Raw genomic sequence first — 17,703 nt, forward strand, 5'->3', positions numbered from 1 at the left:
ATCAACTTTTCCCACTGCATGTATGTTCTGAGGAGGATTTAATCATTTAAAATAAAAAAAATCAAATCTGAGTATAGTGACAGAAAAAAGGCTCAGACGTCCACACCATAAATATTAATACCAAAATATTTATTGATTATGAATCCTAACAAGGAAACCAAAAGATGAGAAACTAATTATATGATAGATCATATTTATTAGTGTATTTTACAGCTGGTTTAAGACATGGGTCAAACTGACCTGTTAGCATTAGAGATGCTAACAGAAAGCTAACACAAGAGCAAGGTTAGGTTTAATAAAGGTTATTTATTACTGGCTCAGTAAATGGGATTGTTTGAATTTGAACTTTAGTAATTTAGAACGTAATTTGTAATTTCAGCAATTTCAGCAGGAAAATAATAATTGTAGTTTTAATTGTAATTGGAAAACATTCTGTTTTCTTTAATCTTGACTGAAATGTAATTGAACATGGGTAATTGCAGACCTAATTGTAATTGAACCAATGTGTATTTAATCCTCTCTGACCTTGGCCCTCACAGGCCCCAGAGGTCATTATGTCCCAGAACTACGACGCTAAGGCCGACCTGTGGAGCATTGGGACTGTGATCTACCAGTGTTTGGTTGGAAAACCTCCATTCCAGGTGTGTAGTGCGTGCACGTACACGTGCACTCAGTAACTTCACTCTGTGATTCCTTTGGTTCAAAGTGTTTTTGATGTTTTCAGGCCAACAGCCCTCAGGATTTGAGGATGTTTTATGAAAAGAACAAGAATCTACAGCCCATGTAAGCGTGCTGTTATCTACTGTAAATCCATAACGTGTAGTTATCGTTAAACTGATGTTTAATGTCTACTTACTACTGTCTCACACAAGTGCTGAGGTCAGCTTCTCTTGATTTTGGTATATAGCAGAGGTGGACAACCTTTACCACAGCTGGGCCACAAAAATGTGATTGTCTAATCTGAGGGCCACGTTATCAACATTCATGTCAGCATTAGAATAATGATCGATCCGAGCATTACTACAGGGAAGAACGATGAGATTATGTTGTCATTTCATGTGTTTTTGGTTATTTATTGTTGTTTTTTGTGGTCGTTTTGTGTATTTTTCTTTCATTTTGTTGCTTTGTGTGTTTTTGAATTTTCCTCTGACTTCGTTTTTTGTTGTTGTTGTATTGTGTGTTATACTCAATTTGAGTATTTTTGTTGCCATTTTGTGATTTTGGAGAAATTTTGTGTTTGTTTTTGATGTCGTTTTGTTGTGTTTTTGTTTTTGCCATTTTATGTGTTATGAGTCATTTTGTGTATTTCTGTTGTCCCGTGTATATTTTTGTAATTTTGCAGGTTTTTTGTGTTGTTCTTTTGTGTATTTGTTTATTATAGTTATTTTGTGTTTTACTAACTTGTCTTCTTGTGTATTGTTCTTTACAATGTGTGTTTTTTTGTGTTTTTGGAGTTATTGATGTATTTCTGTTTTTTATAGTGGTTTTATATGCATTTGGAGAATATTTTATGTTTGTGCATTTTTGTTCTCCTTATTTGTGTATCTGTGTTACATTTTATGTTTTATTTATTATTAAAGGCTTTGTGATTAATCACAAAGTAATTGTGATTAATTTTAAATAGGGATGTCCCGATACAACTTTTTCAAATCCAATACCGATATTGCAGCCTTGAGTATTGGCCGATATAGATATTGATTCGATACAATACTTTTATGACTTATTTTGTAGTGTGGAATAGTACACTAGTCAGAAACATTAGGGATGAGAAAACCTGACACATTTATTATTCACAGATTGGTTCCATACATTTTAACTTTTAACATAATATCTACAGTATTTTGCAGTTGATGAAATATAATATATATCAGAGATTTTAGATGCAGTCCGATACAATCTGATATTCGTTTTCTGGCTGATATTGGACCGATGTCAATATCGGATTGGGACACTCCTAATTGTAAATGAACTGTAGTGAGAATGTAATTGTAATTGACTTTCAGGGGGAAAATATTCATTCTGATTGGGAAAAAATACTGGAGTTGTAATTAAAAAATGTAATTGAGCCCAACCCTGGTTGGGGAGTTTTTAAAGTTGTGTTCTTGCTGCTCTAAACCCTCAGAATCCCCAGAGAGACGTCCCCCCCGCTGGGTAACCTCCTGATGGGGCTGCTGCAGAGGAATCAGAAGGACAGGATAGACTTTGGTAAGAAGTGGAAACCATGGTCCTCAGCTCCCTGCGTTACCTCTTCTTCTTCTTCTTCTTCTACTTAAACAACCTCTGCTTTGTGTTTCGTCTCTGTAGAAACCTTTTTCAGCCATCCCTTCCTGCAGCCATCACCCGCCATCAAAAAATGTAAGAGAAACCAGTTTGGTTCTTTACTGGGAGATGTTGTGTATCTATCTGTACCTGTTGGTTATTCTCTGTTTAGCAAGTCCAGTACCAGTGCCCAGTGCTTCCAGTGCTGTGAGCGACAGTTCCTGTGGCAGCTCCCCCTGCATCCGCTACAACTCCCCCCCCGTGAGTTTCACATTCGTCTCTGTAGTTTGAACTTGATCTTTAAATGACTCGTTTTTTCTTCAGTCTCTGCCGGACGTGCAGACTCTAGCTGAAGAGGGTCTTTCGTCCCCTCCACTCGGTCCACCCAACTTCCTGCAGCTGTCCAAAGAGTCTGCAGGAAGCACAAGCAGCAAGAACTCGTCATGTGACACCGATGACTTTGTGCTGGTGCCTCACATTTCTACAGACAGCTGTGAGTCTTCTTACCTTCTCTCTAAATGTCCACAGCATCAATTACACACAACCACACACACACACGCTGACTTTACACAAGGTTTCTGTGAGAGATTTAACATCCAGCCGTTAGCTAACTTGCTAAAGCTAACATTAGCCCACCTGTTTTACAGAGAAAAATATGGTATAAAAGTGTGATATTGTCCCTAAACATGTGGTTGGGGTTTAGCAGAGGTGAAAGTAGCAAATTACAAGTACTGACATTACTGTACCTGAGTTGCTTTTATGGGTACTTACATTTTTTTGAGTATTTTTCTAAATCAATCATTTTACTTAAGGTAATTTGTTGTATTTCTGCACCCAAACTTTACTGAGTAACTTATATTTTTTGTTTTAAAATGATTAACAGACATTGTGAAACTAAAAAAAAAAATGACCTGACAACAATCAAATATATCACATCATAGCTGACCAATCAGATTAAACAGAATGCATCACATCATAGCTGACCAATCAGATTAAACGTAATGTACGGCACCAAAAACACCATTGAATGGAGGTTATTCAGTTCATAAATGTATCTATACTTAAAGCCTGATATTTTTTTTATTTTGAATTTAATTCATTGGTGTTATTGTATCTTAAAAATAATCGTTCATTTATTTTCCACAAAGGCATCTATTTAAATTAAAGGTATAGAGGAGGATTTTCCCAAAGTTTAGAAAAGAAACAACTCTCCAATTTCTGGGAAAATGCACATGCGCAACACATTAAACATGTGAGAGAGCTGTGCACGAGTCCAGTTTTCCTCGTGCACAGCTCTGTTTACAAGTTGGTGTCGGCATCGCTCATACAAGCTTACTTTTTCTCACTACAGTTGTGTGCGAAAGTCAGGGCACCCCTTTAAAAACAGCATATTTTATATATTTAAAAAGTTATATTCATATTTACTGTCTCTCTGGTATATGTGAAAAAAAGACAATATTGTCAGGAAACATTAATGCATAGTTACATTTTATTTTATAAATTGAACAAAATTACAAAAATGAAAAACATAATTTTGGCATGTGCAAAAGTCGGGGCACCCTGAGAGTTTCAAAGTGTCAGATTCTTTTTACAAGCTCAGACCTCTACCAGCTCATTGGTCCTGAAGCATGTGTCAACAATTGTCATTAGGGAGTGCCAGCTGGTGCCAATTTCAGGGTTTCTTAAATACGGCGACTCCACAAACCTTGTACAAACACTCAGCAACCATGGGTTCCTCTAAGAAGCTGTGTAAGACAGAAAAAATGAAAGTAATTGATGCCCACAATGCCGGGGAGGGCTACAAGAAGATAGCAAAGCGTTTTCAGCTTGCAGTTTCCACAGTGCGAGGCATAATTAAGAGATGGCAGGTGAGAGGAACTGTGGAGGTCAAAAAGAGATCTGGAAGACCAAGGAAACTCTCGGAGAGAACAGCTCGTAGTCTGGTCAGAAAGGTAAACCAAAACCCACATTTGACTTCAAAAGACCTCCAGGAAGATTTAGCAGACTCAGGAGTGGTGGTGCACCCTTCCACTGTGCGCCGATACTTGCACAAACAAGACCTTCATGGAAGAGTCTGTAGAAAAAAACCTTATCTACGACCTCATCATAAAATACAACATCAAAAATATGCAACAGAACATCTACAGAAGCCTGATGACTTTTGGAAACAAGTGCTGTGGACTGATGAAGTTAAAATAGAACTCTTTGGCCACAATAAGCAAAGGTATGTTTGGAGAAAAAAAGGAGCAGCATTTCATGAAAAGAACACCTTGCCAACTGTTAAATATGGGGGTGGATCCATCATGCTTTGGGGTTGTGTTGCAGCCAGTGGGACAGGAAACATTGCTCGGGTGGAGGGAAGAATGGATTCAATTAAATACCAGCAAATTCTGGAGGCAAATATCACAGCATCTGTAAAAAAGCTAAAGCTGAAAAGAGGATGGCTTCTACAACAGGATAATGATCCTAAACATACCTCCAAATCCACCATGGACTACTTCAAGAAACGCAAGCTGAAGGTTTTGGAATGGCCTTCACAGTCTCCCGACTTAAACATTATCGAAAATCTGTGGGTAGATCTTAAAAGAGCTGTGCATGCAAGACGTCCTAGGAATATTGCAGAACTGGAAGCCTTTTGCAAGGAAGAATGGGGAAAAATCCCAAATAATAGAATCCAGAGACTTGTTGTTGGCTATAAGAAGCGTTTACAAGCTGTGATATCTGCCAGAGGGGGTGTTACTAAGTACTGAAGGTACTGATGCTGTAGGGTGCCCCGACTTTTGCACATGCCAAAATTATGTTTTTCATTTTTGTAATTTTGTTCAATTTATAAAATAAAATGTAACTATGCATTAATGTTTCCTGACAATATTGTCTTTTTTCCCATATACCAGAGAGACAGTAAATATGAATATAACTTTTTAAATATATAAAATATGCTGTTTTTAAAGGGGTGCCCTGACTTTCACACACAACTGTATGTCAGACTCACCACTGGTAAGAGAAAAGTGAGAATGGTGAGCTTCACTGAATGTCTTAACTCATCATCAAGTTCTGCAGAAGCCTGATAACGATCCTGGTCTATTTCATCTAAGCCCATATCTTATCTAACTTCTCATTTTAATTAGTCACTGTTGGATTTCATGACCTTTATTAAGTGAGATATCAAACTTTTCAGAAAATTGATTTATTGCCCGTGCAACATTTTTTCATCCACTTTCATTAGAACTTTTAAGCCCTTTCATCCCCAGTCATTCTTCAACATACACACATTTCTACTTTTTTCAAATTAATTGCTAATATTAAGCTATTGCTAGATGAATGCTAATGATGGGTCAATGCTATCGCTAACGTTAGGCTAATGCAGCGGCAAGCACCTGCATCCTCACTTGCATTTTCTTCAGGAAATTCAAATATTCTAGTTTTAATTGGTGTTTTTTATTTTTTCTTCATCAGTTGACCAGCCAATGGGAGCAGATCGTAGGCTGTCTAATGAGTTCCTCATGTGTGCAGGGTAAGTGTCATATCACATCATCTAAACCTGTTTTGTCCTGTTGTTGATCCTCCTGTACCTGAATCATATCTGATCATCTTTGTTACATTAGATTGAGTTTTAGTCATTTTGGGCTTTAGCGAGAGTTTAACAAAGTAAATGTGATACTTACATTGTGGTGTATTAAAGAGGTGATGGACAAAAAACGTTTCTGCATAGAGACTTGGGTGTGGGTCAATTATAATGGCGTAATTGATCATTAATTACAATTATGATGTAATTAATGATCATTGTAATTGAAAAATATGTTGCTGTTGGATTTGTTCAGAAGCGATCACGCTGTGATCGTTCAGAGGTAGTTCACGGTAATAAAAGCGGATGAAGTGGTGTATCAGTCTGGTTCTAGTGAAAAGTGACCATAAAAAGCTGTAAATGGACTGATATGTAGACGTGGAGCAGTGAGGAGGAGACTTCATGTTCAAACATGGACATTTCAGTGAAACCTAACTTGTGTACAGCAGCCCACCTACCTGCCCGCTCTGATTGGCCGAGTTGTCTGACGGGCACCCTTATCAGCCAATAGGGTGCGGCCTATGTTGGGCTTCAGCATTTGTGTGGATTTTTGTTAAAAAACTGCTAAATTTTTGTAATGCAGCCAATATAGCCCGGAAATTACGGTAATTGAAGACATAATTGTAATTGAAAAATGGAATTGACCCCAAACCTGATAAAGACCAAAAAATGAATTTACAACTGCCAGTTCAGTAAATGCTTCCAGGTGCTGTCAGTAGGATTAAAACTGCAGGTCATGCTGAGTCATGCTGTCCTTTTTAAATGTGGATTATTTAACCTCTCGTGTTGCATGTCAGTGCATTTTTTTTTTGGACATCCAGGGATGTCCTTTGTTTGTGTATGTTCTCAGTTTTTGACTTTAACCACTTACCACAAAAACAGGCTGCTGGTGTTTTTACACACACGCACACACACACACACACACACACACACACACACACACACACACACACACACACACACACACACACACACACACACACACACACACACACACACACACACACACACACACACACACACACACACACACACACACACACACACACACAGACAGACAGCATCATAGTTGGGTTAAGTCTGTAATGAATCAGACTGACCAAAACATGGAGGTGGTGCTGAGTCAGCACTGGAGGGACAATAATAAACTCATGACATGTCTTGTTTGTAAAAACAGAGAATATAAAAACAGAACAGCATTAGTCAGCAAATCTATAATCATTCAACAACAAACTGTCATCATTGACCTTTTTAAAACCATCCCACACATCAGTGGTTCCCTTTGTTCAGATGTTATTAATAACTCTTAAAAATAAAAACTGTCTGTTAAAGTTTAATGATTCTATTCACCTAATGTACAAATATGAATAAAGATAGAAACTACAACTGTTTGGTGTATTAATAGGAAACGGAAAACAAATACAACTAACACCGTTTAAAGGTCAAAATTCCAGGGAATTTATTTTGTGATCTTTGCAAAAATAATACATTATGTTTTAATTTATTCAGACAATTGTATTAATTTTTATTATCAATATAATAAAAAATATTGCGTTTCACAAATTGGGATGAATTAATAGTGACATTATTTATGCTAATCTATCACAAAAACATCTTCTACCACCTAAAGAACATCTCCAGAGTGAAAGGTTTAATGACTCAGAAAGATCAGGAGAAACTGGTCCATGCTTTCATCTCCAGCAGACTGGACTATTGTAATGGTCTTCATCAAACATCTACAGCTGGTTCAGAACGCTGTAGCTCAGGTCTGAACCAGAACAAAGAGATCAGAACACATTAGTCCAGTTTTAAAGTCTTTACACTGGCTCCCAGTCAGCCTCAGAGGAGACTGTAAAGTTCTGCTGCTGGTTATAAATGAGTGAATGGGTTTGGTCCAGAATACATCAGTGAGATGTTAGTCAGGTATGAACCCAGCAGGTCTCTGAGATCTATGGACACAGGTCAGATAGTGGAGCCCAGAGCTCACAGTAACCATGGTGATGCTGTGTTTAGTTGTTATGCTGCAAAGAAGTGGAACAAACTGCAGTAGAGCTGAAGTCAGCATCACATGTGAACATTTTTAAATCAAAGTTAAAGGAACTATTTTTCTCTACTGCATATGATTGAGAGAGATTTATGGTCATGTTGATGATGTCATGATGATTTTACTGATGATTTTAATTGATTTTACTGGTGATTTTAATTGTTCGTATTGATTTTAAACAATTGAATGTTTTATCATGTAAAGCACATTGAGTTGCCTTGTGTATGAAATGCGCTATACAAATATATTTGCCTTGCCTTGCCTAACACTTATTTCACACAACGTGTAACATGTTTAGTTTTTATTCTTCATAAAAGTATTAAATCTGACCGTAAACAAATCTATGGTTCTCTGTGGTTTTATGACAGTAAGACGTGTTCTTTTTATTTGGTCTATTCCTTATATGGAGTGGTTAGCATTAGCTCTTAGCTCAGTGCTTAGCATAGTTAGCTTTAGTTGAGTTTCCAGTTCATAATCGTTGCTACAGGTTCATCTCTGTCCCCGTGTTTGTGGATCTGATGGAGGAACTTAGATTGGTTCACTTTGTTGATGTTTATCTGGTTTTAACCAAGTAGTGGTTTATGATGTATCGCAGCATAGTAGCTTCTGGTAGCCGTGACGATCACACGCACAGACAGACGGCGGTGTGTGAAGGGGGCGGTGGCGGTGCACACCGTGCAGAGCTTCCGGAAACAACGTTCCCTCCAGAGCATTCTTGGCTAAATTGAGGGACAAATGGCCCGTGGCCCTCGCTAATTTCCGACATGGGAATTTATCGTTTATATCGAGGGATGACATATTCTTACCGGTGAGAATGATTTTGACGATAAATCATAAACGATAAAATATCGCACATTCCTATTAGTTACTCTTTACAGTTGCACTTGACTTCCATGTAATAGTTCCAGCGAGATTCTTTTTGTCTTTTTTTTAATAGTTATGTTCGAAATCCCCTGAAAAACCTTGTCTGAATAAACAAAACCTTAAGTTGCTATACTTCACACAGAAGACGAAATGAATGTTGCTGGAACAATTATCAGATTATATCGGCCGACATCTACTAACATGTCTGGTATAAGCACATACAGAAATGAGTTTTTATTGGATTTATTGAGGTTATTTTCTTTCATTTAAATACCAACGTTTGTTTGGCTGTAAAGACTTGATCTGATCCCTCCTGTGATTGGATGATTTACAGCCTTCTACCCTGTGCGTGTGTGCGTGTGTGCGTGTGTGTGTGCGTGTGTGCGTGTGTGCGTCTGTGTGTGTCTGTCTCTGTGTCTCTGTGTCTCTGTGTGTCTCTGTGTCTCTGTCTCTCTCTTTATGGAGCTCTGCACATGGTCTCAGATGTAAAAAAAAAACAAACCCACATTGGTTTCTTTGTCTCGACATGGATGTTCCTCACGTGTTTCCCTCAGAAAAAGCACCCTATGGTTACTAACACTGATTCCCATCTGCCCCTGTACACCCCCACCCCCCACCCCCCCATGCTAAATGTAATCGAGGGTTTACTTTCCAGTGAGTGACTCGGTCATGAATGTCCAGAACACTTTGTCCCCACTGGGATGAATACAACACGTGCTCATTGGCCACGCTGAGCCTGTAGCCCCGCCCCTCAACAAAGCCAAGCTGTAGCTGATTGGTCTGTTCTCTGTTTACATTAATGCCCCCCCCCTCCCCCTTCTTCCTGAACTACTGAGCGTTTACTCTAGTAGGCAGATTGAGGAACTAAAAACTGTGATTGTTTCAGTCGTACTAAAAGCATAGTTTGTGTGAGTTAAATATTGAATGGGTAAAAACATGTCCCTCTGTTGCTATGTTAGCAGCATGTGCTAGCCCTCTGGCTAACAGATCTGCTTCTCTACATCCTCACTCCCCCTTCCAGGCAGCCTCAGCCTACAGCAGGACAGACCCCCATGGTGTCCCCACGGGTGGAGACCACCCCGATTCCTGTGCCCACACAGGTCCGCAACTACCAGCGCTTCAAACAGAATGTGTCCAGCAGCCCGACCACAGCGCTGCACACCTCCCCCAGGTAAGGAGCTCCTCAGGGACCCACTCTGATTTTTGTTATGTTCTCTGATGGTGTTGCTGCACTTCCATTGTATGTTTTAATCTGAGAAAATGTATTATATAGTGTAGGCCTCACAGATCAATAAATCAAAGATCAATGGCTTGGAAAAAATATGTGAACGGATTAAATCACTGCTCAAAAGGTTTATATTAATCTCCACTGTAAACTCTCTTATTGACATGAAAAATCCACTAGATCATAATAATGGAATGAATGAGTGATAACATACATTTTAAAGAATCTTATTTTGTAAATAAGTAAATGAAACTGAAACTTAGATTTATTTCTATAGTTTTAATCATTTCCTGATGTGGGACCAAGATTGATCCTTGTTTTTTCAGTCCATGTTCTAATAAGATAATTTCTATCATTATTTTGTGTATTTTGTTATTATTTTTGTCTGTTTTTTTTATTATTCAGTATATTTTTGTCTTATTTGTGTTTTTGTTGTTGTTTTTTGTGTGTTGTTGGTATTATTTAAATGTTTAGTGTATTTTGTGTATTTTTCTCATTTAGTGTGTTTTTAAAGTCGTTTTGTGAGTTGCTGATAATATTCAGTATGATTGTCATTTTAAAAATAAACATTGTAAAACCCCATATTTTTTAATGCTTTCATTGGTAATTTTCAACACACTGTTGAAAGTGCCCCTGTAGTGCCATCACGTACCCCCATTTTAGAAACACTGCTTTAGAGCATCAAATTCAGCCCGCTCAAGTCAGTAAAAATAATAATAAAAAATGTGAAAACATTTTGGAAATTAACTGTCGGTTGTACATATTTCAGCCCCTCCAAATGCAGTTTTCTTTAATTAAAGTACACAGTATTTGCAGAGCTCAGTTTTCCACTTCTTATATCACATGACAGCAGTCATTTTTAATCTCAAATTGTTTAAAAACTGTAAAATTTTCCAAAATCTGGCAGTTTTTTCCTCAAATTATTTCACAATATTTTCCCAAATTCCCAAAATCAGTGAAAATTAGGTTAAGATCCTGCAGGGACTAAGATAATCGCATACTTTATCATTAAAACCAGGCCACATTAATGTTGAATTTGCTTTTTTCCCCAACCTAAAATCTGTGGCCCACTTTAGCTCAAACTGGTCCATGTTTGGCCCCTGAACTAAAATAGTTTAACACCCCTGACTTAAAGAAAAGACACATCACGTGCAACAAGTGTTTGGATTTGTGCAAAAGTGAAAATACTTGATTTTAGTGTTTGAAGGATTTTATTTATGTTTAAACAGGGTTCCTGTGGATCATTAAGTCTTAAAGGCAATAAATTCATGAATCTAAAATTAAGGCCTTAATTTTCATTCAAATGTCTTAAATCAATGTTTCAAAAGTCTTACATTTTAACACAAGTATTATTTTATTATTGTAATTAGTCTCAAATTTCAAAATAACTGGTAACATTAGATTTAAAAACGTATATACTATATAATTTACAGTAACATCGCGCGCTCACGACAATGAAACAGTGACGTGGTTACAGCTGCACTCTGTAGCAACTTCAAACATTGTGGGGAAATTTACATTTAAAGAAAATTGCTGGTCCAACAAAGATTTTTCTTAACGGTTTTTATTTTTTGTTTTATTGATTTCTGGCTATTTTGTCGTCATCTTGTTTTTGGAGTGATTTTGATCATTTTAGTCCATGTTTTTTGTGTATTTTAGTGTCATTTTGTGTATTTTTGTGTGTTTACTTTGGGGGCCGCCAGTTGCACGTTTGCACTAGACACTGGAAAAAATGTACCCTAACCCTATATAAATAATGTGGCTTTCCTCCCTCATTGTGTTTACTGTGAAGTTGGTATTAAATTTAAATTCAAATGGCAATAAAACATTTTAAGAAGTCTTGAATTTAATTTGACTGAAGCTGTAGGAACCCTGTTAAAGAATAGATTTTACATTGTTTTGTACCAAAAAAAAAAAACCTTTTTGGTTGAAAAATAATCATTTCAATAATCATGATTTCAATTATGACTAAAATAATAATAAATAAATAAATAAAATATAATGAATTAATAAATAAAAATAATGACTAATATAACAATAATTAAAAAAAGATTTTTTTAAAAATTGATTAAAATGAATAATAATAAAAAACACTATAATAATAATTATAAATTTTTTTCTATATTCGAGCAGCCCTTGGAACAACAAAGTGATTGAAGGCCTAATGAATTAATGACGTGTGTAGTAAAATAAAATGTGTGTGTTTGTTCCTACTTGTCACCAAACAAAGGTGTGTAACACTTTGTTCTGACACGGTGTTCACCAGCTTTAAAAAGTACTGATGACACGTTTGATGAGTAACCATCTAAATGTTTCCCTGTGATTGTTTTATCAAACCATTAGTCATCTTATTCCTGCTCATGACTAATCATCACTAATGGGTTGATTTTTGCAGTTCGTGAGTTTCACTGTGGTTACATCAGCTCAGGGTTTACTGGAGTTTGTTGGACTGTTAATGATGTTGATGGGAGGGTTTTTGGCAGTTTTGTGTGGAGACATGCAGAAAAGGGGCGGGGCAAAGGAAAGAAGCACTGTCAGTAGTTTAGTGCTGCTGTTCCTGTTTACAGCCTCATTGGGTACTGTGTGCTTCTATTTGTTTCCTGATGATTTCATGTGTTGTTTGTTGTCCTCCTGTCTGACGCTTTAGTCATGTGTTGTGTTCACATCGTACAGATCTAAACTGCAGTGATTCATCTGGTCTCACATGTTTGATCTGTTCAGTGATAATATGTGAGTCATGTGTACGTTGTTTATGTAGTTGTAATGTTTAATAATTCTTTTTTTTTTTTTTTTAATATGTTAAGGTTTTCTTTTATTCAGACAACTTTTTCAGGAAATGTACTCTCCTGACATGTTTTGACTGTCAACTGCCAGTCTTCCTCAGAGGCGGGGAAAGAAAAGAAAACAGGGGAATTTCCAATCTGGAACATCAGTCCTCTGAAAAATACCAAATTACATCATGGACTGGCACAAAGCATCAATAACCGAGACAGAAGGAAACAAACACGGGATCAAAGAAGCCATCCAGATCAGGAGGCGGAGCTTCAACATCAAAAGGGATGAGGGAACATTTTCATGCTCCCAAACCTGAGACCATCGGGTGACAAGTTGACAAGTTGGCCACGTCCAGAAAGAAAGAACTCATAAGGACACATCTAAGCGATCAGCAGACACCTCTGAGGAAGACTGGCAGTTAACAGTTAAAACATGTCAGGAGTATGGTCTACATTTTAAGACATCCTCATGTCTCAGAAAAACCTCCGTCAGATAAAACGGCCTCACTTGTCAAACCAAACGCTGTCAAATAAACACGGCCTCAGGCAATAAAACACGACATGGCGTTTTATTTTGTAGGACCTTTAAGTACACATGAAGTAAGTTGAAAAGCTGTTTTTTTTTTTTTCCTTTTTCTATTTTAAAATGTACGATATATCAACTAAATGTTTGATTAATAAATACATAGTTCAAGGAAATGTTGGTATATCTTAACCATAGAAAATAACATATACTCTCGTACCTGAAGCAGCACAGAATGATGACGTCGTGTTTATTTCTGGTTTTTTTAAAACACTGATCATGAGGCAGTTTTATTTGAGGCTTTTTAACTCATTCAGCCGTTTTAGAGCATTTTGACTCATTTTTAAAGACACACAGAATATTTTGTACAATGACAATCTGAAACCAGATTCTGAAAGAATAAAGTTTCAAGTTGCAAGTTTTACACAAATCACCAGTTTCAGAGCAAAAAGCTGAGAAAAAAAAAAACTCATCTCAGTGACTTCAAAGCAATTTTTTTGCTTTATTGAAAACTATAACATCTGAACATTGGTTTACTTCTTAAAAAATCATCACTGAGACAAGGCTTTTGATGGCAAAATTAAATTATTAATATTATTTATCTATCTGTCTCACAGTTTAATGTTTTGCTTACTGTACTTTGTACCTCCTCCCCCCGTCAATCACAGACATGCAGACATGACCAGTTTGGCCTGGTTCGTTGATGGTTTGAATAATCCACTCAGGTCCACACATGTTCTGTGTTGGTATGTGGTGCTGTGAGCTGCTGGATACGTCACTATATCACTTCATAGTTACATATCTCACTCAACCGTGCTTCTTCCTCCTTAGCTAATGGTAGCATCAGTGGCTAATCTGTCATCCAAAGGAGTTGATCTAAATACTTTTATTTTGAATCCTGATGCTGTTTCATCTGACGACGTTTGGTCTGACCAATGACAGAGGATTTCCTGATACTTGATACTTCATACTGAGACCCGAGGATGTTCTAAAATGTACACCGTACAGGAGATCAAAGTCCATTTCCTGATAAAAATGTCTGAATAAATGAAACCTTAACACATGTGATGTGTAAACAGCCTAAAGTGGAGTGACAAACAGGAAACAGGAAGTTTAATAACAGCTGCTGTGAATTGATTCCACTCAGTTTGTCCTTTATTCTCTAATCTGTTTTAATTTTTCTAGGTCTGGCACAGTCCGACGTTCCAACACTAGTCCCATGGGGTTCCCCAAAGTGGGCTCAGGTTCACCCAACATGGCGGACGTTGCTCCTCAAACAGCGGGCCGACGCCTCTCTACGGGCAGTTCGCGGCCTTACTCTCCGTCACCTCTGGGTAAGAGTCTGTGATCTCTGCACTTTGACTATATTCACATAGGCCCCAAAATGTAGCGTGGGTATAACGGGAGTGTTTGCGTTGGCAGTGGGAACCATCCCAGAGCAGCTGGGTCACTGCTGCTGTCACCTGCAGAACCAGGAGCCTCGCAGCCGCAGCTCCTCAGGAGGTCAGTCCACTCACATAGATCACTATCGACACAGCAGTGGTTCAGTCTGAAATAGTTTTTCTACATAACAGTTGATAAGTTGGGTCAGACGATGCTATCAGACGATGCTATCTGACAACCAGACAAGGCTGTCCACTCTCACCTTTGCTTTTTGCAATATTCGTTGAACCTCTCGCAGCAGCTGTACGTCAGAACTCTGTTATTAAAGGAATCCACTCATCCATCTCAGAACACAAAATTAATCTCTACGCGGATGACATTTTACTCTATTTGGAAGAACCGCAATCCTCTTTAGAGGAAGTATTTAATCTAATAAACAGCTTCTCTAAATTATCAGACTATTCCATTAACTGGACAAAATCATCAATCCTCCCTTTGACAAAAAACTCTTGGAATCCTGCACACCAAAATCCACAACACCCCTCCACCACAAATACAATTAAATATCTAGGCTTAAATATATCACCAAACTTAAATGAATTAATTAAACTAAATCATGATCCGATGTTGGACAAAGTCACAGAAGATCTGCGGAGATGGAACAATCTCCCCATCTCACTACTTGGCAGGATAGCCTCAGTTAAAATGAAAATCTTACCAAAAATAAACTACTTGTTCTCAATGATACCACTGAAACCACCAAAACAATGGTTTCAAAGATTAGATTCTACAACTACAAAATTCTATACTAGAAATAAAAAACCTAAAATAAGCCTTTCTACCCTTCAAAAAAACAAAGACGAGGGTGGTTTAGAAGCCCCTAATTTCATGCATTATTACTTAGCAAACCAAATACTATATTTAACAGAATGGCTAAATCCAAAAGAATACTACAACACCTGGCTAGAAATAGAACAGTTAGACTGCAAACACATTAAACTCTCTGATCTCCCTTTTATCACTGCGACCCTCATACATCACAACTGCTTTAAAAACCCACTAATTGCCTCCACACTGACTGCATGGTGGAAAGCCCTGGACATCACAAATGGCCAATTAAAAACTAGTATACTCTCTCCAATCTGGCACAACCCCGACTTTAAAAATAAAAAAACACCACTCTATCTGAAGACATGGGAAGAGAGTGGAATCACTCATCTCCAAGACCTTTTTGAAAATGACAAGATCAGGTCATATAACAATCTAACCCAAGCATTCGATATAAATAAAAGTAACTTTCTACAGTACTTACAAGTAACAGAGACAATAAAGAAAACCACTCCACTAGACTTAACTACGTTACAACCTCCAGAACTGGCTATATATATGAAAAAAATCTCAACAAAATCAAAAAAACTCTCAAAAATATACAGAGCGCTTTCGAACACTAACTGTAATTACTTACCAATCGCGAAGTGGGAGGCCGAACTCTCAATCACCCCGAGCACTGATTTCTGGGCAGAAATTTGTTGTAATACTTTTAAGATGACAAAAAACACAAACCTTCAGCTAATTCAATACAAGGTCCTCCACAGATCCCACATTACCCAACAGAAAATGCATAAAATGGGCTTCTCAGCAACAGACATCTGCTCTCAGTGCACCCAGAATACAGCGGATTCCTATTTACATGCCTTATGGCTTTGCTCCCCAGTTCAACACTTTTGGATTCTAATCACTGAAAAACTGTCCTCCATTTTGGACTACAGAATTCCTTTATCTCCAAATCTTTGTTTGATTGGAGACCTGACAATGCTTCAACCTCCAGCAAACCAATCACAATCAATCCTTGCGGCACTAGCCATAGCAAAAAAAACAATATTACTAAATTGGAAAGACAAAAAATCCTTAAACATAAACCAATGGCAAAATCTCCTCACAGAATTTATTTCCATGGAAAAGATGTCTGCTCTCAGAAAACAAAAAAAAATAACGTGCTTTGAGGAGCGTTGGACTCCTTTTTTAATTGCATTAAATCTAAATTTTTAAAAGCCTGATGATCTAGCCTGCAAGCGACTGCCAGCACCACTCTTTACTAACGCACTAGCCCAACTGTAGGCCGGGGCCGCCTTGGGCCTCTGGGGTGGTCTTGGTCAGGATGGCTGGGGTGGGTTGCCGGGGTGCCTTGTTGCCTCAGCACGGGTGTGCATTCCTTCTGGGTGTTCACGGGGTCCCGGGGCTGTTTGATTTGGCGCCGTTGCCCCTTGCATGCGCATCTGGTTGGTCTCTGGGGCTGGGGCCCTGCGTGCTCCCCTGCCGCTCCTTCCCCTTGCTCCCTGTCCCCCTGTCTCGTCCTCCCCCCCTCCTCCTCCTTTGCTCTTGCGCCCGCCATCCTGTGGGGTTGGGTTTGGGGGGCTCCCGTTGGCCTGGGGCACTGGTGGGGGGGCTGTGGCTCCCGCCTGGGGGGCGGGCGGTGCCGTGCCGGGTGGGTTGGCTGGGGGGTGGTCTCGTTGGGGGGCCTGGGGTGGTGGGGTCCTTGGCTCCGGTCCGGGGGGATCCGGGGTGGGGGTAGCTTTGGGGGTGGCTGCTGCCCGGGGTCGGCGATTGCCTCCTGGGTTGCTGGGTGGCGGGGTGTGGCTGTGGGTTGCTCCGTCGGCCCTTGCGGGTCCTTGGCTTGGCTCCCTGGGGCGCACCTTTGCTAGGGATGTCGCTTGCGCGACGAGCCAGGCGGGGCCCCCTCGGGGGCTTTTTGTACGACCGCAATGGCCGGGGTGTGGACGTTATGGCTAGGGGGTGGGGTGAGGGGTACTATGGGGCCTCCCCGGGGGTCGTATTGGGCGGGTGTGCGGGGGCGCGGCGCGTGGTTCCTCGCCCGGTGGATCCGCGTTGGGATTGGCTGGTCTGCTGGCTGGGTGCACCGGGCGCCGTGGGCGCGATTCTGGGGCGGGGGTGCCCCGGGGGCGGATCCTTGGGCTACGTGTCCGGGGAGGTGCTCTCCGGCCATCTGCCCGGGGACCGGCCGCGGCTCGTGGCGGCGCTGCGCAGCCTTGGGCGGGGCGGGGCTGG

General features: G+C 39.4%; 1 protein-coding gene across 2 annotated transcripts in view; it reads left to right on the plus strand.

Moving 5' to 3' along the window:
* ulk2 (unc-51 like autophagy activating kinase 2) overlaps nt 1-17,703 on the plus strand; it is a 55,322-nt gene that overhangs the window by 21,815 nt on the left and 15,804 nt on the right. For both annotated transcript variants that reach the window (XM_028465550.1, XM_028465552.1), the window contains exons 8-17: nt 540-641; nt 725-783; nt 2,123-2,205; nt 2,305-2,355; nt 2,432-2,520; nt 2,584-2,752; nt 5,716-5,773; nt 9,754-9,903; nt 14,440-14,588; nt 14,677-14,757. In XM_028465550.1, coding sequence (XP_028321351.1) covers nt 540-641; nt 725-783; nt 2,123-2,205; nt 2,305-2,355; nt 2,432-2,520; nt 2,584-2,752; nt 5,716-5,773; nt 9,754-9,903; nt 14,440-14,588; nt 14,677-14,757 — 991 coding nt within the window. The remainder of the gene's footprint in view (nt 1-539; nt 642-724; nt 784-2,122; nt 2,206-2,304; nt 2,356-2,431; nt 2,521-2,583; nt 2,753-5,715; nt 5,774-9,753; nt 9,904-14,439; nt 14,589-14,676; nt 14,758-17,703) is intronic.

This window comes from Gouania willdenowi, chromosome 13 (genome assembly GCF_900634775.1).
Source record: "Gouania willdenowi chromosome 13, fGouWil2.1, whole genome shotgun sequence".
In the NCBI taxonomy this organism is placed as follows: Eukaryota; Metazoa; Chordata; class Actinopteri; order Blenniiformes; family Gobiesocidae; genus Gouania; species Gouania willdenowi.